This window comes from Argentina anserina, chromosome 6, assembly GCF_933775445.1.
Source record: "Argentina anserina chromosome 6, drPotAnse1.1, whole genome shotgun sequence".
Lineage (NCBI taxonomy): Eukaryota > Viridiplantae > Streptophyta > Magnoliopsida > Rosales > Rosaceae > Argentina > Argentina anserina.
In genome coordinates this window covers 11,109,719-11,125,358 of record NC_065877.1, presented here as the reverse complement: position 1 = coordinate 11,125,358, position 15,640 = coordinate 11,109,719, and the positions used below count along the sequence as shown (strand labels likewise).

Here is a 15,640-nt window from a genome sequence, read left to right as displayed (position 1 = left end):
GTACAATGAGTCGGCTAGACCATTCATGATATAATTCCTACATAAGTAGTCAGAATTATTCCATGCATTCACAGCAGCAATCTTTTCTTGATCGCCATGGTCATCTTCCTTTAACTCAGGAGCATTCTCCGTCAAAAATCTTGCAAGATTCAGAGTGGTCAGATAAAACATCATCTTTTGTTGCCACCTCTTGAAATGCAAACCGTTGAACTTCTCAGGTTTTTCCCCATGGGATACTGAGACATGTACAACGGGAGCAGTAGGCACAGTTGGCACCAAAGGTCCCTTGCCATTTCCAGAATTTCCTTCGTTAGTCATTTTTAGAAACTGAAACACACACATAAGGTGTAAGTTTATTTGAAAAAAAAATTCAGATAAATATCGAATACAAATTATATAAGCAATATCAAAATAAACGTCTTAAGATTGTTGTAAAAATCAATGATATATTGCATATATAATTCCGACCCTCAATTCGGTGTTGCATTCGTGTCCGCAAGTCGCACGGGCATACACGAGTTTCCTTTGCGACCTAGGATTTGCACCCCCCCTGCGCGTGCGCGAGAGGGTATAAGGGGGCTTACACACTTTATAATCCATACACAATGGATTCTATATAAAGTCTTTTCAACACTTCTCTTTTCCAATGTGGGACAAATATCATTCCCTCATTCTAAGTAGCCATCTTTGAGTGACAATTTCTTATTCACCCACAAACCAAATTACACAAACAAACATATGATCTTGTAGCCCTCATTATGGAGAACTCAAATCTATGTTCATCTTTGATTAATTATAAGTTTAACTTAATTTAATTAATCAATTAAAATTTGGTTTTAAATGGTTTTTCCAACCATTTTCCAACAGAAGTTAGGTAAGTTTGTACTAGAAGTGGCAGACGAGCCACTAGGTCTAAGTATGAAATTAAAGGTTTAACAGTAGCTCAGCCCTACTCAAGCCCCAGAGAAGCCCGACATGATCCAATTACTCATTCAACTTAGATAACTAAGCTGGATTAAGCCATCAGGTTATCCGCAACGTTAACAGTGTGTTCGGCTTGACTTGGTATACACTTTAAGAGTTTAAGTATAAGAGTTCCTGCACAACGATCCAGTTTGATTGGGCTAGTCATCAACCATGTCTTGGCTACTCGGATAGCATTTATACGGTTATGTCCGATTCATCTCATTTTGAATTTGGATTCCCATAAGAAATTTTCTTTTCTTATTTTATAAATAATGACAAATAACACAAATTAGACTCCCTGAGGCCCAGCCGCCCAGAGGCTAGGGAGACAAAACATACCCATCTGATCTAATCATTATTACGAAAGAAAGAACATCTTCTAGTCGATCATTCTGTCAAGAAATTACCAAAAATTATTTCCCTGTTGGCAGGGTAATTGCTCTCTTCCAATGATGGCGCCTGGACTACTCCTTGTTCGAGTTCTGATCAATCAGAAACAATGACGCTCTCTGGATCTGATCTTATCACAAAGCAACAGCGACTGACCTGTAAAATATTAGTATATACAGTAACGACTAATAATAGGCATGACTAATGAGTAATGACCAATACATATCCATCCACAGACCACAGGTAAAGGCAAACCAGTATATATCTTCCAATTGCGCAAGAAGTCAGAATCCAGAAAAGGGTTTATGAGTTTGTCTGAGAATCTGGTCAGCTACTCAGTAGGGTGGCATCATTATATGGCATATGAAACACATATAGTTTGATTTCAACTTCAAAACAAGCGCACTTATTGGAGCTTCAGTTCATCGATCATTCACTGCATTATATATATCACACGCTAGCTAGTATATGGTAGTGTTTCTTTGTACATGCATCAACCGAAATTAATTATAGTCTGTGTTTTTATAGATAGGGATTCTACTAATGCGACTGGTGTTAGTACTACGAGCTACAGTATCTTTGAACTCGGCTGATTTGAATTTCCTTTTCTGATCCTAGCTAGCTGCGCAATATAGAGATGAGCGAAAGTTCTTGTACTCGGCTGTGACTTTCAAGCTGTATGATTGATATACAGCATACAGTATCTGTATTAATTAGCATGTTCTTAGTTCTAATGGACTATATATGTTCCAAGATATGAATAAATTAAGTATGCTTTCATTAACGAATTAATCCTTTCATTAATTTCTTGTCCTCGGCAGTTTTCATTTTAGGAATTCAATTAGGATTAATAGGGCAAACACCCCCTGAAGGTACACATATTGGCCTCCATAAGGTGATGAAGACACAAAAGGAATGAAGATCAAGTTAAGGGGGAGCATTGAAGTTCTTTCCTAGTTGGACTAGGAAATTGCCTAGACGGGCCGGTATGTACCTCACGTAAGTAGGGTGTGATTGATTCCAATTATGGGTCGAATTATCTATATTTGGGTATATAGAAATTGTTATGGAAAAGGGTTTGGAGTAAAAGATGTTTTCCATATTGAGATGATTTTTTCCTTTCCTAGATAGAGTGATATTAGGAATGTATATCAATCTCTATTAGTGCTAGGGTTTGGTGGCTGGCCGTGAGTGATCAAAAGGAGATATATATATATATAGAGGCAGTGGGGTTGTACAGAAAGGAAGAGAGATTGATGCCTTATATACATACTAGAGCCAAAAAGAGAGAGACGTGAAAAAGAAGAAGAAAATAGAGAGAAGGAGAGAAAGAGAGGAAAAGAAGAAAAGAGGAGGGAAGTGAGAAGAATTTCACATCAACAAGGAGATTTGTTCTAGGAGATCTTTGTGACTCCTTTGAAGACCTTAGTGGCGACATCAACGTTCTTAGTGAGGTTGATCATCCATGTGTCTACAACGATCTTAGTGAGGTTGTATCGACACTTGAAGCAACGATCTTAGTGAGGTTGTTTCATGCTTGATTGTGACTATCAAGTAAGAAGTATTTTACTTTTGAGAACTATATTATCATAGATTAAGGTGTAATCTTTGTAATATGAATTGTTCAATAGAAAAGTGAAATTCTTCTATATTTTCCGCTGCTATTACTCGTTATTGTTCTATCTTGTATTTTCAATTGGTATCAGAGCAGGTACTGGAGGTGTCCGGTAGATCTAGCTCAAGATGGAACGTCAAGGATTGAATCAGCCACCTTTGCTCGCTAGCATGGATTTTGCTCAATGGAAACTCCAAATGAGATCGTTTATATATGGCATTGACTTCCATGCATGGAGAAGTGTCGAACGTGGATGGAATCCTCCAATGAAAGAGGTTGATTCAAAAGCTCCTGAAGGATCGGCTATGCAAGAATTAAAAGATGAAGATGAGTGGACTGACAAGGAAATCAAAGCTAGTGAAGGAAACCACAAAGCTTTAAATGCTCTTTACGCATCAATGAGCAGAGATGAAAAGAAAAGAGTTCAGAATTGCGTTACCGCCAAACAGGTTTGGGATAAACTTTGTGTTTTAAATGAAGGTAATGATATTGTAAAAGAACAAAGATTACAACAATATTATTCTGAAATTGATGCCTTGAAAATGAGAGATGATGAAACTATTGATGATTTTTATAGTCGTTTTACTGATCTCTCTAGTTTATGTGAAAGCCTTGGAAGACCATTACAAGAATCCGATATTGTAAGGAAAATATTACGATCTCTTCCAAAGTCATACAGGATGAAGAAGACAACAATCCAGGAGCAATATAATCTAAACGAATATTCTGTGGACTTGTTGATTGGAAATCTAAAGGCTTGGGAGATGGAGCTGGATGAGGATGAAAGACCAAAAGGTAAGAATTCAAAAAATATTGCCTTAAAAGTTACTGAACCCTCAAAATCAAAGTCTGAGGATTCTGAACACAATGAAATATTACTGTTGACTAAAGAGTTTAAGAAATTTTTGAATCAGAAAAATAATAGGAACAAACAAAATAATCTTAATTCTAGGAGAAGTTTTAATAATAAAAATTTTGAAAAACGTAGTGAAAATTTCTCTCAAAGAAAGTATGAGTATGGAAGTAGTAGTAACAACAATAAGAAATGTTATACTTGTGGTGGCATTGGCCACATTGCTACTGATTGTGGGAATAAAAAGACTGATTCAGGTAACAAGGCTTACAAGACATCTTGGAGTGATGATGATGATAGCTCCACAAAAAGGGACAAAACATTTGCTCTTGTATCTTCTTTCTCGTTAGATTATGCAGGTTCTGAAAATGAGGATCAAGAAGAAGATGAAGACAACAGCTATGAAGATAATGAGATGTTTGAATATCAAGCAAGAGTTATAAAAGCTGCAGAGAAAATTTCTGAAAAAAATCTTCTATTAAAACAACAAGTAGAGATGCTGGAAAACGAAAAAGTGAAATGGGAAGAGGAGAAACTGCACATGCGGACGAAAAATGACTATGGTGGTCAAGTGATTGAACGAAAGCATCTGTTAGCCAAAATTCAAATGCTACAAAGTGAGGTAACAGAAAAGAATAATTTAATTGACTTATTAAACTCTAAACTTGGCAAGTTGCAGGTTTTGCTTGATGGAACGAATACCAAGGTTGAAAAGTTTCAACATAGTTCGAAATCACTATCTGATATTCTGAGTACAGGAAAAAGCTACAACGATCGAACTGGACTTGGATATACTGGTAAGAGTAGCTCAACTAAAAATCCGAATTTTTACACTAACTTTGTCCGTGAACAATCAGGTTCAAAGGAATGTGAGAAATACATTAAAGAACATGTAGAATCGGAAAAACTTCAGACCTCATTCAAATCAAATATTGTAAACTCGAATGATAGGTATGAGGAAGATATACAAGATATTCGAAGTAAGTTGAAAGAACATAGTCAGCTTTTACTTGATATTTCTCGTTTTGTTGGCTTGTCTAAATCTTATAAAGAATCTAAACAGGACGCAGATATGGTTAGGAGACCTTCAGGTAAGAAGGTTTGGAGAAAAAAAATATAATCATGATTCCATAGAAGCGTTTTGTAATTTGTGCTATATTGATATAGATTATGAATCGAATGATATTAAGGCTACATGTAATGTTGCTATTACTGCATTATCTGCTAGACAAGAGGACACTTGGTATATTGATAGTGGGTGTTCTAGACACATGTGTGGTAACAAACATTGGTTTTCTGACTTAGAAGAATCAGGTGTGACAGGTGCTGTTACTTTTGGAGACGGGAAGAAAGCAAAAATTAGAGGAAAAGGCTCAATCAGATCTCAGGATCTTAACTGCTTAAATAATGTTCTTTATGTTGAAGGTTTATCAAATAACCTTATTAGTGTTAGTCAATTAGCTGATGAGTATGAAGATGTCTGGTTTAACAAACGCCGTTGTGTGGTCTTTGACAAAGATGGTACAGTTGTGATGGGAGGGGTTAGATCAGGAGATAATTGTTATCATGTTGCATCTAATTTAAAATCTGACAACTCGGAATCGTGTTTCAGGACTAGCTCAGTTGAGGAAACCATGGAGCTTTGGCATAAGCGTCTTGGTCATCTAAACTGTCAAGATTTGCTTAGACTATCTAGTCAAAAATTAGTAAGAGGCTTACCTACATTAAGTGGTCGTACTGATGTTATTTGTGGAGGATGTAAAACAGGTAAACAAACTCGTGCAAATCATAAAGTTGTGAATGCTTCCTCATCATCTCAACCTTTGGAGTTGTTACATATGGATTTAATGGGACCTTCTGCTACTGTAAGTATGGCTGGTAAGGAATATATTTTTGTTGTTGTTGATGACTATTCTCGATTTACCTGGGTTGATTTTCTAAAGGATAAAAGTGAGACATTTGATTCTTTCGAAAAATTGAGTAAACAACTTACAGTGGAAAAACAACAAGCTAATCTTCAAATCGCTAGAATTAGATCTGACAATGGAACTGAATTTAAAAATTCCAGATTTTTTAAATATTGTCGAGATTACGGTGTGCTTCATGAGTTTTCAGCTCCCATAACTCCTCAACAGAATGGAATAGCTGAACGTAAAAACAGATCCCTATTAGACATGGCAAGGGTAATGTTGCATTCAACAGGTTTAAGTGAGAATTTTTGGGCTGAAGCTGTAAATACTGCATGCTACGTTGGGAATCGAGTTCTTCTTCGTTCAGGTACAAAGAACACTCCTTATGAATTATGGAAAGGTAAGAAACCTGATGTAAGTTACTTTCATGTTTTTGGAAATCCTTGTTATATTCTAAAAGACCGTGAACATCTAGCAAAATTTGCTCCAAGATCAGACTCAGGTATTTTTCTTGGCTATTCTCTAAACAGTCGTGCTTATAGAGTGTATAATAAAGAAACTCGAACTGTCATGGATTCCATTAATGTTTCTGTTGATGATAATTTTAATGAGTCCAATTTATCTGAAGAAAATCTAACGAGTTCAAAAGATGAGAATGTACACTCACAGGAAGCAGTCACAGAAGTGGATCAAAATCTACAACCTGTAGTAAAATATCGAACCGGATTCAAGCAGGTTAGAAAAGATCATTCATTCAATGATATCATTGGAGATACTGGTGAAGGCATGCGTACAAGAAGGAAGACGGTTGAGGTTACTTCAACCACAAAAGACGACTCTGAATGCTCCAACACAGAAATTGTGGACATCAATAAAGCTCTAGTAAGTTTTGTCAAAGAAAGAGTTAAAGAAACTAACAAATTAAAATGTTTTGGATTTGTTTCTTTGATAGAACCTAAAAATATCAAGGAGGCTTTGTTAGATGATGATTGGATCAATGCAATGCAAGAGGAACTAAATCAATTTGAAAAGAATGAGGTATGGATTCTTGTTCCTCGTCCTGAGAACACTAATGTTGTTGGTACTAAGTGGATTTTCAGGAATAAAATGGATGAACATGGCACAATCACAAGAAATAAAGCAAGATTAGTTGCTCAAGGATATTCACAGGTCGAAGGTCTGGACTTTGATGAAACTTTTGCCCCGGTGGCTCGACTTGAATCCATCAGACTTTTGTTAGCCATTGCTTGTCAACGTAAGTTTAAGTTATTTCAAATGGATGTAAAAACTGCTTTTTTAAATGGTGAAGTACAGGAGGAAGTGTTTGTTGAACAACCTCCGGGATTCAAAGATATTCATCATCCTGATTACGTTTGGAAACTTAAAAAGGCTGTTTATGGTCTTAAACAGGCTCCTCGTGCCTGGTATGATAAACTCTCTACTTATCTTGTTTCTCAAGGTTATTTCCGAGGCACTGTAGACAAAACTCTATTTGTTAAGCATGTTGAAAGTCATCTCATGGTTGCACAAGTTTATGTTGATGATATTGTTTTTGGCTCTACTTCTAATGTTTTAGTAAAAGAATTCACTAGAATCATGACCAATGAGTTTGAGATGAGTATGTGTGGTGAACTTACTTACTTTTTGGGTCTACAAATTAAACAAAATCATAATGGCATTTTTCTATCCCAATCAAAATATGCTGAAAACCTCATTAAGAAATTTGGTATGACTGAGAAGAAATCTGTTAGTACACCTATGAGTACCACCATAAAGTTATGTCATGATCTTGATGGTAAGTCTGTTGACCAAACTAAATATCGTAGTATGATTGGTAGTTTGCTTTACCTTACTGCTAGTCGTCCTGATATATCTTACAGTGTAGGTGTTTGTGCCAGGTTTCAGGCCAATCCAAAAGAGTCACATTTGGAAGCTGTTAAACGAATTATTCGCTATATTTCTGGAAGTATAACATGTGGTGTATTTTATACGTATGACACTAATGCTGAAATTGCAGGTTATTCTGATGCAGATTGGGGAGGTAACTTGCAAGATCGAAAAAGCACAAGTGGAGGTTGTTTCTTTGTTGGTAAGAATTTAGTTGCATGGCATAGTAAGAAACAAAATTGTACTTCATTGTCTACTGCAGAAGCTGAATATGTTGCCGCAGGGAGTTGTTGTACTCAAATGCTTTGGATGAAGAATATGCTTAAGGATTATGGTATTCCACAGGGTAAACTTGTGATTTTCTGTGATAATACAAGTGCTATTAATATTTCCAAAAATCCTGTTCAACATACTAGGACTAAACACATAGATATACGTTATCATTTCATTCGTGAACTTGTTGATAAGAATATTCTATCATTAGAATTTGTTTCTACTAATTATCAATGGGCAGATTTGTTCACCAAACCTCTAGATACAGAACGATTTCTGACCTTACGTAATGCCATTGGCATTTGCTCTCAATATTGACAAATAACAGTCTCTCTGAGTACCTATGTCAAGGTAATCGTTCCCTGTCCTTGATCTTATCTTACTATAGATGAGTTATTGCATTTTACATGTTTGTTCTTTAGAGCCCTTGACATTGTTACTTTGGATCTCTCATCTAGTGTTCTCAAATATTATTTATGATCATTGGCCAGTATGTTTGATTCTCACGTACACATATTTCATAGTGGTGGACAAATCTGAGTTGAGTCACCTAATCAGGAGCCGGTGTAGTTGAATACATGTTATAGATTGTGACTGCATGCAAGAAAAAAATTAAGGAATTTGTGCATGCAGTCTTAGGCCAGGCTAGTTCTACATCTCCAGGAGTTGACTAACTACTCGACTCCTAGAGGAATGGACTGGTTTGGTCTCCCCGGAGGATATGATTTCTTTAGGCCAGGCTAGCTCTCCTCTCCAGGGATTGACTAACTACTCGATACCTGTTGGAATGGGCTGGCTTGGTCTCCACGGTGGCTGAAAAAAAAAAAAAAAAAAAAAAAAAAAAAAAAAAAAAAACTTGTCTCAGCAATGTACTAAGCTTATATTATGAAAATAAGAAAAATACGAATTATGATGTTATAAGGCGATTTACTGGAGAGATAGGGGGGAGTGTCGTTTAAGTTGGCTTGCGCATTTAATCACTCCTCATTTTCTTTCCCATTATGAAGTATCCTCATTGCACATCACATCTTACTATTGGCTAATGGTCATGTGTATTACTCGAGGATGCATGTTTGTGAGATTGATAAAGTGTATTGTCTTCCTCAATAAGAATGTCCAGGTAATTGTCGTAACTCTTCCTATAGTTGTATGATATGCTTGGACTTGTTTAGTGTTTCCTTAACATTTTGGTCTCCTTCCTTGCGAGCTCAGTGAGAGTATGGTCTACGATGTTCTAGTTCCAAAGTTTGGTCTGCTTCGTGGTGTTCTGTGGTTTCCCATTCCCTCTAAGCACTGTTTGAAAATCATGAACGGTATGCATGTCACTTGTCAAGTTGTCATAGAAGTTCTGTTCGAGTGCTTGTTGAACGGCCACATGCATGGGTTATATTCTCTAGGTCACTAAACATGGGCTCTATACTAGTATTGCATGCAGTGCTTATTTGCTAATATGCTTTTAGAATTGAGTCTTCCTGTTAGTTGATTATATGAAGCATATCAAGTATTTTCCTTATGAGATTCTTGCCGTGTGCTTGAGTTATGTGTTTGACTTTTTCTTGGACTTTCTCTTCATGGTTTTGTCCAATTCATCTCATCCTTTATGGAATGAAAATCTCTCTCTTATTTTATTACCTTTGTTGGCTGCCACAGATTGCAAGAGACGTATTGGTGCGGTAGGTTTTCTCTGCATGGTTTTGTCATAAAAGTTGTTTCCTTCTTGCACTGTGTTTCCTTTGTTTGATCAATCATTCATTCTCTGCTTAGTTTATTTCCTTTTGAATTATATTTCCCACTTATTTCCTGACTCTACTTGTATATCTTTTGATCGATCATTCAATCTTTGCATGGTCCTGTATATCTTTTGTTCAAAAGGAAATAACATCTAATTTCGTGTTCCTCAAGGTCCATTCCGTTTGGATGCTATCCTTATATATATATAACCTTTACGAGGCTAGGGTTTTCTTCACATAAGCTCTCTACCTCCTCTCCTTCTTTTTCCTCACTGTGTTATTCCAAGTGCGCAGGATATCATCATGAGTGGAGCAAGACGTAACCAGCGAGTCTCTGCAGTGGCCAGAGATGCTGCTGAGCTTCGTCAACAACCAGAGGACGCTACCTACCATGCGGCAGCTGCTCGTCCAGTGACCCTTGCTGAGATCAACCATGCTTTTGGCCGGATCGGCGTGCAGTTCCAGACGCAGATCAACCGTGTGCAGCTACTGCATGAAACTGGACATGACAATGTCACAAGGCATCTCCATTGGATTGAGGCAGCAATACAACTACTCATTGATCTCGGGTCGGAAACACAGTCCATGATGCGAACTTCTCCTCCTCACCACATGATTGATGTTCATCCTTATCAGAATGGTGGTCTTAGAAGGAGTGCTCGTCGAGGCGGTCGAGGACGTCGAGGTGGCCGTGGTGGCTGAAGCTCATCGCCTGCCGTTCCTTTCTCCTCCTTTGGCTTCATCACCTTAGGGGGAGACATCAAGTCCCTATTTGTTTTTTCCTTGTTTTAAGCTTGGTGTTTTATTTTGCTAAGAACTATTTTCTATGTGAGACTAAGTAGTAACTCTTTTATTTTGGTTTTGATTTGTAACCTAAGTGCTATGCACAAACTATGTTTGATTATTCATGTTTACTTGAATTCTAAAAGTTGTTATTGGTTTTTGTTTACTAGAACCTATGATCTTCTCACTTGATCTCTTGAAAAGGATGATAATTGATTCTTGATGTCAAGTGACCTATTTTCATGTTTGAAAATAGTGGGAGGTTCAACATGTTGTTTTTAAGATTTGTTGATTAAACTTGTACTTGTGATGTTCTTTGTGAGTGTGTAGGTACTTGATGGTGAAAGGTGCATGGAAGGCCAAAGGGGGAGATTGAAGGTACACATATTGGCCTCCATAAGGTGATGAAGACACAAAAGGAATGAAGATCAAGTTAAGGGGGAGCATTGAAGTTCTTTCCTAGTTGGACTAGGAAATTGCCTAGACGGGCCGGTATGTACCTCACGTAAGTAGGGTGTGATTGATTCCAATTATGGGTCGAATTATCTATATTTGGGTATATAGAAATTGTTATGGAAAAGGGTTTGGAGTAAAAGATGTTTTCCATATTGAGATGATTTTTTCCTTTCCTAGATAGAGTGATATTAGGAATGTATATCAATCTCTATTAGTGCTAGGGTTTGGTGGCTGGCCGTGAGTGATCAAAAGGAGATATATATATATATAGAGGCAGTGGGGTTGTACAGAAAGGAAGAGAGATTGATGCCTTATATACATACTAGAGCCAAAAAGAGAGAGACGTGAAAAAGAAGAAGAAAATAGAGAGAAGGAGAGAAAGAGAGGAAAAGAAGAAAAGAGGAGGGAAGTGAGAAGAATTTCACATCAACAAGGAGATTTGTTCTAGGAGATCTTTGTGACTCCTTTGAAGACCTTAGTGGCGACATCAACGTTCTTAGTGAGGTTGATCATCCATGTGTCTACAACGATCTTAGTGAGGTTGTATCGACACTTGAAGCAACGATCTTAGTGAGGTTGTTTCATGCTTGATTGTGACTATCAAGTAAGAAGTATTTTACTTTTGAGAACTATATTATCATAGATTAAGGTGTAATCTTTGTAATATGAATTGTTCAATAGAAAAGTGAAATTCTTCTATATTTTCCGCTGCTATTACTCGTTATTGTTCTATCTTGTATTTTCACCCCCCTTATCCTCTAAAGTGATGTTCAGATTATCAGAAACTGAAACTCATGCTCGTACTAAGCACATCAATGTGAAATTTCACAAGAACTGGAATATGACGTCGTGCAGTACCTTACCAGTTAGTCAGGTACCAACGTACGTCCACGATAACATATTATAGTTCACTCTGAGATAGAATACCAGTATGCTTCCATAATCTTCGAAACTCCACATCGTGAAAATATTGCAAGGATAATTGATCGAAGCTTAGTTTATAGACTAGATTCGGGGAACAATAGAGAAAAGAACCGTGAGGAGGAAAAGGAGGAATGAAACTAATAGTATATATAAAGAGCAAACAGTGGCTTCTTCTTCTTCTTCTTCTTCTTCTTCTTTTTTTTATTTTTATTTTTTATCGTATAGTGTTCAATTACCAATTTTGGAACTGTTTTCTACTTTGGGTAGCTAGCACTGATCTGAGATGACCTTTCCATCAGCACTCTGAGTGGTGGAACTCCATTATGCGCTGTGCTTTCTGTCTCTCATTGCAGAAAGAAGTCTTCAGATTACCAAAAATAACCAATAGAATCTCTCAAAATGGTAAAATTTCCCATGAGTAACTTGTCTGCAATTCAGTGCCCGCACGTGGTTGTACACCGCCCAATGTATTACTAAAAGTTAGGGCCAGCGAATCACATCATCAGACACCAAAAATTCACGTTAAACTTGTGTCTAGTTAACGTCAATTTAAACTAGTCAGGAACACAATGCTATGCATGTCTAAGAATAATTTAGTAAAATTTATCAGACGATTTGATTGACAAATTAAGTTTAAGTTATTAATAGTATAGATATACAATCAAACCTCTATAAATTAATAAGGTCGAGATTGATAAAATTTATTATTTTAGTGAGATATTAATATATATTAATAAATTAATAATTTATTAATTTATTAATTTATCGATTAATTAATAACGTAATAATTTATTAAGATATAATAAATATATCTTTTACTTTTTCAAATAAAAAAGTTTTATTTTGTCCATGCACCATATTGTTAATTTATCACATATACTTTATTAAAATATTATATTTTTTCCTATGTACATTGTCCAAAAATATTATGTTATTTGATATATTTTTATATTATTTTATTTAATTAAATCGATAAAAACTTTTTAATGAAATCCTCATAAATGTAAAATTTATTATGTAAATTATGTTATTATTATTTTATATATTCGATAAGGTTTATATGAATTCTCGAATTTCTATTATTTTATAAATTTAGCGAATTATTAATTTAGCACGTTAATTCTGAATCGGGGCTGGCAAAACGTATTATTTTAACGAAATTATTAATTAATCGGGTATTAATTTAACTAGGTTTTACTGTATTCTTTTGCTATATATTCTTTTCTTCGCAAAAAACATTACTTAAATATAAATAAATTTTTGAAAAATGCATTAATTACTTTTCAAAAGGAAATTCCTTAATGAAGTAAAGTTTCGGTTTTTCATTTTATTTCTTTAATAAACTACATGACTTGTATTGAAAAAAAAATTGCATTACTTGCATAAATTAAACAACAAATTATTAATATTAAACAAAAAAGAAATTGGGTCTATGTTAGAAGTTTGAGTCCATTCTAAACAAAAATTGCTAGAAGTTTGACTCAAAATAATAAACAAATGTTAGTCACAATACTTTGGAGATATGGTTGAAACCTTTATTTTTCTTCTATATCAGACTGTGTACTAAATCTTTGTGATATAAATTGTACTAAAAAGGTGGGTGCAATTTTGGCCCTTAAGTCTACAGTAAAATCTGTATAAATTAATAGGCTCGAGACTGACAAATGTTATTATTTTAGTGAGATATTAATATATTTATATATTAATATATATTAATTTATCAATTAATTAATAACTTGTTAATTTATCAAGATATATTAAATATATTCTTTCACTTTTTTAGAAGAAAACACAAGTTTTACTTTGTTCATGCACCACATTGTTTCATTTACCACGGATATCATTGTTCAAAATATTATGTTATTGTATTATATTATTTTATTTGATGATAATTAAATCAAAAAAATGTTCAATGAAATCCTCATAAATGTAAAATTCATTTTAAATTATGTCATTATTAATTTATATATTCGATGGGGGTCTATATGAACTCTCAAAGTTCTATTATCTTATAAATTTAGTGAATCATTAATTTAGCACGTTAGCCCTAAGTCGGAACCAAAAAGTATTATTTTATCGAGATTATTTTTCTCGTATGTGAACGGTTGAAGGCCATAGATAGCATTTCATTTGGTAAGGTAAATGGGATTCTTATTTTGTCATTTTCTTCTTATTTATCCTCTTACTCTTTTAATATTCCTATTATATCATTTTTAATTTTAGTTACATTTTAATTTTCTTCATAAACATTGTGCTTATATATATATATATATATTTACAAATAACGACTATACCATCACGAACCTCACAATGAGCTCTTTCATCTAATATTGAATATGATCAGGGCTAAATTATTATAATGCATAATAGTTACTTATGATTTAATAACGATAATTAACGGTCTTTTTAAAACCTTGAAGATGACTTCCAAGCTTGGAAAAAGTACCATACACATTGATGTATAAAAGTAAAATAACTAAATAATGCATAAAAATTAAGAGAAGTCACTAATCACCAAATTCAGTACTTTGGAAAATAATCGTCACATCTTGCATAAATAATAGTCGTTGCAAACCCAAAACACTATGTTTATACCTTATGGTGGGAACTCATAAACAAAAGATATAAAATATATTAAAGAATATGTCAAAGTGGTAAGTCATATATCTCTTATATCTTATTAATTTTGCGTACACGCTCTTATGAGTGTGAATCTTAGAGAAGAACAGAATCCGAGACATTTTTGCCGTTTTGTAGTATTGCATGAAGTGACAGCTAAAGACCCACATGAAGTGATTGTATATAACTATATATTCGACCAAAAAAAGAAGTGATTGTATATTACCCTATTAAGAAAAAACATCCTTTTTCTTCGAATAACGAAGGAATTCAGCAATTAGGTTTACAGCCTTTCATAAAAAAATAAAAAGGTTTACAGCCAATAAAGAAGTGATTGGTTAATTGGTATGTCAGGCACATAATGTACAACTACAAAGTAGCATAGTCGACAACCCCAGCACACTTATCATGAGTTTTCACGTTTCACAGAAAACCTACCTCTAGCTTCCCTCTCACCTTGTGTAAATGTGAGCTTTGCTTTGCCGAAGCCATTGTCGCAGCTTACAACCTCTATTAGTAAACCTTATCACAGTAGTTTTTGATGATGACAATCATGATTTTGTAATATATCCGACGACTGTATGCAATTACGTCATAGTGGTACACTGGTACCACATGCACTGATCCAACGACTCGTTCCAAAAACCTTCACATAAATTTCCTAACTAGCTAGGGTTTTACTTTTAGTAGTAACACGCTTGAGAAATAAACATATAGGGGCCGCGCCGCAGATTTGGTAAAGAAATTTTAGGTGTTTTTAAGAAAGTTATGCGCGCGCGTGTAAGCATGATCCTTACGGTTTCAATCGTGTTTGATAAATAAAATGGTGTGTTTGACATTATCATAACAGGAAGAAAGATGTAGAACTGATAGATTACAATTATTAGAATAGTGGAACGGGTTGAGTAATCTAGAGAATTATCGTGTCTTGATCGAAAAATCCAAGAGCAACAAATGACCATTATAGCTACATCATTACAACACCATGGATACAATTTTCATTTGGTTCGTGAGATAAAGGGAGTACGAAACCACCGCTGGAGAGATGAGGCCGTGGATAAAGTCGCCGGAGAAGTTCGGCTGAAGAACTGTAAGCATGGGGAACTTTGTTTGTTGATTTAACTTTTTCATTTCTTCAATGACAATTGTTTGCCACAAAATATTATGGAATATTATTGCCAGGGTTCTACATATAAATATGGTGCCATCCCATAAAAAAAAAAGGTGCCATGGT

At 35.0% G+C, this 15,640-nt stretch overlaps 1 protein-coding gene across 1 annotated transcript; it reads left to right on the top strand.

Annotated features, from left to right (window-relative positions):
- Positions 1–3,099: 3,099 nt before the first annotated feature.
- LOC126796860 (uncharacterized) lies at positions 3,100–10,326 on the top strand. The gene is made up of 8 exons (XM_050523578.1): positions 3,100–4,915; positions 4,992–7,775; positions 7,884–7,967; positions 8,584–8,694; positions 8,902–9,014; positions 9,102–9,207; positions 9,374–9,567; positions 9,919–10,326. Exons 1-8 carry the CDS (start codon positions 3,100–3,102, stop codon positions 10,324–10,326), a joined length of 5,616 nt encoding a protein of 1,871 aa, XP_050379535.1.
- Positions 10,327–15,640: the final 5,314 nt, after the last annotated feature.

Bases quoted from the DNA above. Each gene is read 5' to 3' on its own strand.
- LOC126796860 (XM_050523578.1), top strand. From the start codon at position 3,100: ATGGAACGTCAAGGATTGAATCAGCCACCTTTGCTCGCTAGCATGGAT. The intron at 4,916-4,991 runs GTAAGAAGGTTT...ATATTGATATAG, and splicing joins TATGGTTAGGAGACCTTCAG to ATTATGAATCGAATGATATT. The intron at 9,208-9,373 runs GTATGCATGTCA...TCTTCCTGTTAG, and splicing joins CTGTTTGAAAATCATGAACG to TTGATTATATGAAGCATATC.